The sequence below is a fragment of the Typopeltis vanoorti genome, chromosome 9 (assembly GCF_054136105.1).
Source record: "Typopeltis vanoorti isolate ZY-2024b chromosome 9, IOZ_Tvanoo_1.0, whole genome shotgun sequence".
Taxonomy (NCBI): domain Eukaryota; kingdom Metazoa; phylum Arthropoda; class Arachnida; order Uropygi; family Thelyphonidae; genus Typopeltis; species Typopeltis vanoorti.
In genome coordinates this window covers 107,518,839-107,528,406 of record NC_143557.1, presented here as the reverse complement: position 1 = coordinate 107,528,406, position 9,568 = coordinate 107,518,839, and the positions used below count along the sequence as shown (strand labels likewise).

The following is a 9,568-nucleotide window of genomic DNA, read 5'->3' as shown; positions in this document are numbered from 1 at the left end:
AAATGTTGTACGATAAACAGTGTTAAATAGGGGAAAATGCATTTTAAAACAGGTGTTTTTAATAATTTTAAGAAGTTTTTTTATTTTAGTTTAGTTTATGATTTTATGAACAAGTAAGTATATACACGTACTGTCATGGCAATTTTTTTATGTGATATTACTTGATGAAGAGCCAAAGGCTACACGAGTTGCCTCAGCTTGCACTACCTCCAAGCGTAAGCAAATACCTATCCAGGTATTTGCTTACGCTTGGAATCGCCGAACTTTATATAGTTTCTATATTCGACATGAAACTCTTTGAGTTTCTTATTCGGCTAAGAAACAATATTGGATGTGATATCCCTTAACTTAAATTAAAAAATATATTTTGTAAACTGGTTTTAGGTTATCCGACATCAGAATTTTTCTTCAATAGCAGTTTTCAATCTATATTAGGTTTATTTATTTTCTAATATTATCTATTTTAGATATATTTTATTTATCAAGTAAGTAATTTTGTTTTAATTTATTAACTTATCTTATAATTAAATCTATCGTATTTAATTCTAGTGTATGACTAGTCGTGAGAGAGAGAGATTATTATGGAAGAAAATACCCAAGTGGGCATGAAAAATGAAAGCGAAAACAAGAAAAAGAAGCGGCTGAGGAACGTCAAAGAAATTCACTGTTTAAATTTATGAAGTTGAACTCATATTTGTTCAGATATGTCAGTTGATAACGGGAGTTCTGAAATAACTACAAACAGTTCTTCGGCTTCAACATTAATTAATAATGAGAGTTCTGAAATACTCAAAGGAAGCGGAGAATATGACGCGTTTGGTCAAACAATGAGTATTGAAGATCCTAAAACTGAGACACCAGAGGAAAGTGAACTATTTACTATTGATGATCCAGCAACATGGCCCAAAATTTTGAACAACGCAACGCTAACACAAAGTGTACAACGTGGTCTACCCATTGTGCAAAATGAATTAATTGTTGATATGGAACCAAAATTCAACAAAATATTGTAAATATGATACGACAGGCAAAGTACTATTCAATAATTCTCGATTGTGCTCCTGATATTAGTCATCAGGACCAAATTTCAGCAATTTTTAGATTTTTACATATATTTGAAGCAGATATTGAAATTCGTGAACACTTTTTGAGGTTTTTAACAACTAATGACACTACTGGTAAAAGGTATATATATTAAAATATAAAATAAAATATAAAATACAAAAAAGATTTGAGTTTATACTAAGCCTTGTAATTTGGTATAAGCTTTTGTCAAAAATTAATTTAGTAAGTAAAGTATTACAAAATGCAAAAATTTCCATAGATGTAGCAACTAAGCATATTAAAGAGTTAGTGCAGTACTTTGAAGAGCAGAGAATATCAGGATTTGATAGATGTTTTGAGATTGCTAAAGAACTCTCAAATCTATTAGAAACAGAAACTAAATTTAAAGAAAGTCGAGTACGTCGAAGAAAATTATTTTTTCATTATGAAACACCTGATGAATCACACATAGGTGATAAAGATAATTTTAGGATAAATTTGTTTTTTGTAATTTTAGATACTGCTCTACAATCTGTCAAAAAAAGATTTGAAATGTATGAAATTCACGAAAAATCATTTGGATTTCTTTATTATATGAAATTAATAAGAAAAATGACAGAAAATGAATTAAAATTTTGCTACAAACAGCTGTATCAAAAGTTAAATACAGATATTGATGAATCTGGATATTACAATGAATTCATTATTTTTAGAAATATTGTTCCAGAAGATGCACCCATTAATATTTTAAAATTCGTAATTGCAAATAATTTGTTGGATATTTATCCAAATATTACTACGACATTTAAAATATTATTGACCAGTCCAGTTACGGTCGCATCAGCAGAAAAGTCATTTTCCAAATTAAAATTACCGTAATAAAAACCTATTTGCGATCTTCTGTCTCAAGAACATTTGTCGTCCCTAGCAATAATATCTATAGAACATGAAATTGCAAAAAAAAAAAAATTTATTTTGATAGCATTATAAATGATTTTATTGATAAGCGCATTAGGCTAAATAAAATTTAATATATTAAGATTTTTTTTAGATCTTATAAGTTGTTATACATATATTTCATTCTTTATAGTAAAAATTGATATTTTCTCATATTTTTATATTATTATTTATGTTATTAAATAAATCATTGTTCTGGAGTATTTATAGTCCTTACATAATAAAATAATATATCATGTACATACAAACATTTATTTTTAAATTAATTTTTTCCCCTTTACTTAAATTGATGCTAAAGAGCATACTTGTTTATTTATGTGCATAAATATTTTTCATATTTGATTTAATTAATTAACAAGATATTCTTCCATTTAAAATTTCCATAAATGTTACTAACTTTCAGGGACCCCTCTTTTCCATTTCGCACAGGGCTCCACAAAATGTAGAGATGGGCCTGGTAGAGATCCTTGTGGGAGTCCAGCCAGGATGCGCTTTTGTATCGAGAGTGCGCCATTTAACTTAACTCGCATGCGCCTATCGTAGAGGTATGACCTGATCAGTTGAACTAATCCCAATGGTGTACCAAAAGATATCATTTTGTATAGCAAGCCATAATGCCAAACCTTATCGAATGCACAGGCTATGTCCATGAAATCAGCCCTAGTGTATTGACGCCAATTAAATCCTTTGGAAACATATTCCACCAATCTATATATCTGTTGTGGTGCTATAAGATTGCGAAATCCAAACTGTTCCTTGGGAATAATGTTTAGCCTGTGCACTGATTCTTGGAGTCTAGCGAGAATAACTTTCTCAGCGATTTTTCCCAGTTTTGAGAAGAGGCTAATTGGTCTGTAACTTCAAGGTAATCGCGGGTCTTTTCCAGGTTTATGGATTGGGATTATATCTGCTTGCTTCCAGTGGGAAGGGAAATATTTGTAGCGTAATATGGAGTTTATTATGTTAGTCAGATGCACAATAGCTGTGCAGGGTAGTAGTTTTATCACCTTGTTGGTGATTCCATCAGATCCAGGAGCATTTTTGTTCTTTAGCTTCTTGATTATGTCATATACTTCTGCAGGTGATGTGGGTGCAATTTGACTAGAGTATGTGATAGAAGAATTGAGCGTAGATCTGACGTGTCGGTGGATCTTGTATATGTGATTTAAGTCGAGGAGGTCGTAAGAGGGTTTACATTGCCTCTCTAGATTTCTCGCTATTGCCACGGCTTTATATGCATCAGTATGGATGAGGCCAAGATCTGTTTGAAGAGGCGGAAGAGGTTTGTATTTGTTCTTGATCTTCCTGATTAGATTCCGTATGGAGTGGTTATCAGAAGAGATAGAAGTCAATTTTTTCCTCCCAAAGTTGACTTCTGTGCACTGTGAGGGATTTCTTACTGCGGAGTTGAATCTATTCAAGATTCGTTTATCTTGAGGTGCTCGGGTGTTGTGATATCTCTTTCTTGCCCTATTCTTCTCTCTGATCAAGTTCATGATGTCTTCTGACAAGTGATTTGGTCTGCGGGTAGTTGTGGAAGTAGTAACTGCTGCAACGGCTGAGTTAATTTGTTTAGTTAGATCCTTTACAGCTATTTCAATTTCATCTGTTGATTTTATTATCGGCACAAGACCAATATATTTTGGAAGTACCTTGGATAGCTTGTGCCAGGGTATGAATGAATGTGTGTGGGGGGGGGGAACAAATTGTCTTGGTTTCCCAGCTTTAATAGAATGGGATTGTGATCGGATGATAGATCATTGAGTGTCATTATATTTTGCTGTAGTCTTACATTTTGTAAGATAGCTATGTCCAAAACATCAGCCCGACCATATGTGTAGTGATGCGTAGGCTCGGTGGGGCCTGCCACAACCACGTTGTTGGATCCTGAGTAGTTGGCCAGTATTTGTCCATTTTTATTGATAGAACGGCTGTTCCAGTTAGGATGCTTAGAGTTAAAGTCGCCGGCCATGATGACAGGCTCACTGTTGTCGAGTACGGCATTGAGATCTGAGAACAGTAATGTTTTTTGCAGATGATTGTAAACTGCAAAGATTTTTAGATTACCCGCCGAACACGTAGGAATTTCAATGCCTGTAATCTCAAGATTAGTGGTGGATGGAATATTTGTAGAGTGATGATTGATGCGATTCTTTATGAAAATAGCAGTGTCTCTGCAGGATAATCTGTCTGTTCTGTACAGCTGATATCCCCTAATTTTGGGGTTACCCGAAGGTCGCAGATGAGTCTCGTTCAGCAAGAGTACATCCGGCTGGTGCCTTTGGGTGAACTCTTGGAGCTCCAAGATCTTTCCGCTTAGGTCATTCGCATTCCATGAGATGACCTGTAGAGAATCTGCATTTATTTTGTTTTTATTCACGAGTGAGCGCTGAGATAATGGCTTGTGTATCCTTTAGAAATATAGTAGAAGAACATGGTGAGGGGTTGGATCTGCTAAAATCTATAGCATATTTGCCAGAGAAGAGGTAATAATGACTTGTATGTGGTGTTGACTTATCCAAGCATGTCTGTTTGGGATGAGCTACTTCCGCATATATCCTTGTCTGTGGTTGCTGAGTTGTTCTTTTGAGAACCTCTGGCTTCGTCAGATGGGCTTCTAGCCTCTATGTTGATGTTTGAGAAGCTGTGAGTCAGTAATCTCTGATGCAGATCTGCTGAGGGAGAGGAGTATGTTTCTACCTCTGAATTTCTATTTTTAGGATTGTGAGTGCATCCTCTGTAGTTGGCAGTGTGAGGACCGCCACAGTTGGCACATTTAGCTGGGGTAGTTTTTGGCTTAGTGCATGTATTTGTTGGGTGGCTGGCCCCACATTTTAAACATTTAAATTCAGCCTTGCACATTTTCTGGTCATGGCCAAACTTCTGCCATCTGTGGCACTGCCCTGTTGAAGCTATTTCCTTTAATGGTCCTAGGGTGATTTTCAGTCCACAGATGGACGTCAGGTTGTATATGTGTTTATAAGTTGGACTGATCTCTATTACCAGAGACATTGGAGTCTTGTCTTTTTTGGTCATTCTACTGACCTTAATGGGTGGTAAGTCCTGTTGGTGCAGTTCTGCAGCCACTTCTTCTGTGGATACATCCTCAGATACACCTCTGAACACTATCTTGAGGTTTTTCTCCAATCCGAGTGCACAGGTGTGGTACTGGATGCCTCTGGCATTCAATTCACCTGTTAGTCTTCGGTAATCCATCACTGTCCTGGGTTGAATTTTGATACCATCTGTGACATTCTTCGCATAGCTATATGAGATCTGTAGATTGGACATCATAGTCCTTAGTGACATTCATTTCTGCTTCTCGCGCAGAATAATCGGAGGTATCTTTTCTCTAGTGGAGGGAGGAGAGCCAGGAAGAGGACCGTCATCTTCCATTCCATCCACTTTGGGTAGTTCAGATGCTGCAGTTTTGCGCTTCTTGCTTGCGCGGACCTCCTGGTAATCACTATGGTCTGTAAGGGGATGGTCATCAGCTGTGTTGCTAGTTCGCTGGCGCTGTCTTGGGGAATGCTAGGGAGAAGTTATGAGAGTTGAGGGTCATCTGTATCAACTTCTTTTATCTGGTGAATTACAACTTTTCCTGGCCACTTGGTGTGGAGTAGATTACCTGCATGTTTAAATATTGCCAGAAGTTCTTTGAAATTAAGTTCTTCGTATGGCGTATCCATGGCCAGATCCAGACTCTGCTCCGTGGAGCAGGACATGCTTTGTCCTTAACACAGTAATAAATATACAGTTGCTTATCAAGTATATGAAACAATAATGGCGATACTAATGGCAGCGGGCCTAGCGTATCGCCCTCGTAAATTCAGTTGACTTACCTGCGTAGCTGTTCTTCCATATATAAAAACCTCTTCTAAAAATAAACCGTTTGTTTTTCGTAGCAAAAACTATTTACTACTAGTCACAACAGACATTATTCGTGTTATTATCGCTATTTTATGGATAAGCATAAGATCGATAAGCATAACATTACTCACCATATAATATCATTCCCTCATTCTTTTTCTCAATCATAATAATAATAACTTGTGATGATCGATATAAAGGTTTGTGATATTCTCTTAGTAAAATATAGTTTGGCACTTTTATAATTGTGTAGATATCATATTTGTACGGCGACATCTCGTGTTCTTTATTATAAGTGAAGTAAACATGGCGATTAAAAAGCGTGCTGCTGTTCCAACTACTCCGAAGTGGCAAAGCCCACCTTCTCGTCGAGGTACATCGGCAGGACGAAAATCTCTGCCGGAACCTACTACATTACGGCAGATGACACTGATGTTAATTTTGCATGTTTGCAGAAAAGTTGTGTTGGTAGAACCAGAAATTAAAATTGGTGCTTATTTTGTGGCGCTGGTATTTGGATCTTTAATCACTGACTTTTTCCCGTTACCAAGGTCATACTTCTCAACAAGATCCAATTTTTTCAATCAGTATTTTGTTAAGTATGGATGGGGCTGGACGCTCTGTATTGTTGGAACTTTTGTTTTTCTTACAAGCTGGACGTATTGTTGCGGAAAAAAAGAACTAGTAAGAAAACATGTTACTCGTATGCTTGTTGGAACCGTCGTATGGTTTGTTTGGACATCACTGTTTGGTTCGATTGAAAAATTTACCTCAACTTGTACTAATTCGAAGTATCCCACAAGAGCTTTGTGCTTGAAAAATAAGCACAGGTGGATTGGTTTTGATATATCAGGACATGCGTTTTTACTTATTTATTGTAGTCTTCTTCTTATGGAAGAGGCAAAGTGCATTCGTGGGTGGGAAAGAATAGGTGAGCTCTTACGAAATGAAGAGTTCGATGAGGATAGCCCCTTAAAAGTTATTACAGAATCTGAATTGACACACTTGAGGAATTCTTATCAACAATATACGCTTTACATAAAGGCCTTGTTTATTGTGATGACTGTTTTGGAAGTACTGTGGGATGTTATGCTGGTGTGTACTGTGTTATACTTTCACTCAATGGCACAAAAAGTTGCTGGTGGGTTGATTGCTATAGTTACATGGTTTATAACATACAGATTTTGGTACTATTCAGAGTTATCACCAGGACTGCCAGGTGATGGACCATTTAAATATGATATTAATCCTATAAGGTCACGAAAAATGTCAATAACCGGTATGAGCCTTTCCTAAATGATATATTTACTTGGTTTCCTTGGAAATTTGGTTTGTAAGTCATGCTGACTAAGCATGTCATTTATTTACTCCCCATGTTTGGTTATTTTCAGTATATTTATGTGACGGTTATCCTCAAACAAATTTGAACACAAGAAATAATGCATATCATGCACAATATTGCTCTCCTTCAGTTGTTCTACACTTAATGAACAGGGATGTTAGAATTTACAATTAAACAATTTAGTTGCTTTCCTTTGATAATACATTGAGCCATTACTATGATTTTTTTCCCGCCCTCTTGCAATAAATTTTTGCTAAGCCCTTGGTTTTATTGATGATAATCAATAAATAAAATGAAGGTGCACACAGATTGACACACAGATTTAATTTCATTTGTATGTAAAAATTGACAAAAAGTGCATTAATAGTTGCCTACCTCTTAAAGTGAGGTGCTGTTTGTGGCTCAAATTAATTTTTATTATTTATTTAATCGAAATATTGTATTTGCTAGTTATCATTTATTGTTTATTTTATTTTATTTTTCTCCTGAGTATCATATCTTTGGATAATTCTGTTCATTGTTCCTTTCGTTGTCAACTATGTTTTGAATCACTATTTGTATATACAACATAATACAACATATTTATTAGACTCCTACGATGAGTCTCTTGACCCCATGGAGGTTACCAAATAATAATAATAATGGGTGTGTAAATCCAGCTGGTTTTCTGAACATCCTAAAGAGAGAAGTAAATTACCAAGAATTATAATTAAAAAAATAAATGCTAGCAAAGGTGTGAAATTAAACACTTCAATAAGAACTTAAGAAATTAGGAAAATGATAGTATTATGTCCAATGGTCTCTTAAAGATGAGTGAGGAAGAGAAGCTGTGATCTGGAGTAGTATTTTGCAGTGTTCTTGTGTTGAGTTTCCTTAATTCACTGACATGCAGCATATTGTAAATACAATATTTATTTTTTTAAAGCTAAACATCATTTGATGTTATGGAGTTTCATTGGATAATATTTATTCAAACTTTAAAGTCTTCAGGTTATTTATGGATTACTGATTCCCATCATACAGAATATTTCAGGGAAAGGTTTCGATTTGGTTTTAATTCTAATATAGTATGCTGTTATTTTATACTGTCTCATTAAAAGTTTTTAAGTTATTTTTACTAATATGCCAGCAAAGGTTGGTCGATTGGTAGAGCCTCTGCTACTAATGGCTTGCAAAAAGTTAAGCAAGTTTGAGTGTGGTTAGTAGTTGGAAGGGGCCTATTTGTTCAATGCTGTTGGCACACTCTCCCTCGATGAGTCTTTGGACTCCCTGGAGGTGTCGCATAATAATCAGTCCCACCTATGATAAATAACTAGGCTTGTATGTGGCACTTTGAACTTAATACATTTTAAGATCATCATGAAGAAAAAAAGATAAAAAATGCAGTAAGAACTAAAAGAAAACCTCAGTAAAAGATATACATTCTGACATAAAAGAAGTTACAGGGTGTTCGGGATAAATTTGACATATTTATAATTAATTATATTTTTCCGTAAGTTACATGTATTAACACACACTTCTCTTCATTTAAAAGTTTGGACCCTTCTTCATTCATATGCAAGATGTCAGAAAGGATGGATAGCTGGAACCCACCTGAATCATGGAAGAGAATAACTTGTATCATGATGATTCGTGCCCGCCATCAAAATAATGATATCACGACTGCTGCCCAATGCTCCCTGAATACAGTAAAAACAATCAGGCATGAACTAGAGACTTGAAATGGTGACTACGAGGATGTAGCAAGAAGAAAGATCCCTAGCAGACGATCTGATTGCGTTCGTACAGCAGAATTCCTCGCAAATCTGCAGGAACAGGTGTTGAAGAACCCTGGCATTGGAATTCGGGCTTTGTTCGTGGAGTTGCTAACTGTAGTCAAGCCCTGGATAACAAGGGTAGCCAATGGTAGGCCGTATGTATGGCAGCAGGATTCGGCCCCTTGCCACACCTCTGGGAAAAGTCAAAACTGGTTGTCTGAAAATTTCTACGACTTCACCAGTCCAAATGTTTGGCCTCCAAACTCCCCAGACCTTAACCCCATGGATTATTTTGTATGGGGCGCAGTTGAAAAAGACACCAATCGCACTTACAGTAATACAAAAGCCCAGTTAATGGATAAAATTAAAACAGTTTTTGCGGCCCTTCCCAGGGAGACTGTAGCATCAGCTTGTTCGAGGTTCCGAAGCAGAATTGAAGATGTGATAGATGCTAATGGTGGTTATTTTGAGTAAATCTTGTTGATAGTATTGTAATTAACTCTGCCTGTAATGTTTTTTTGTCAATTCATTAAATTTAATAGATACAAAGAAGATTTTCTTTTTCCTTACGAAACTGTCAAATTTATCCCGAACACCC

The 9,568-nt window shown here is 35.9% G+C and overlaps 1 protein-coding gene across 1 annotated transcript; it reads left to right on the top strand.

The window, feature by feature from the left end:
- The first annotated feature begins 6,177 nt into the window (after positions 1 to 6,177).
- Positions 6,178 to 8,656, top strand: Fitm (acyl-coenzyme A diphosphatase Fitm). The gene has a single exon (XM_090397796.1). It carries the CDS (start codon positions 6,178 to 6,180, stop codon positions 7,165 to 7,167), a length of 990 nt encoding a protein of 329 aa, XP_090253922.1. The 3' UTR covers positions 7,168 to 8,656.
- The last annotated feature ends 912 nt before the right edge of the window (positions 8,657 to 9,568 follow it).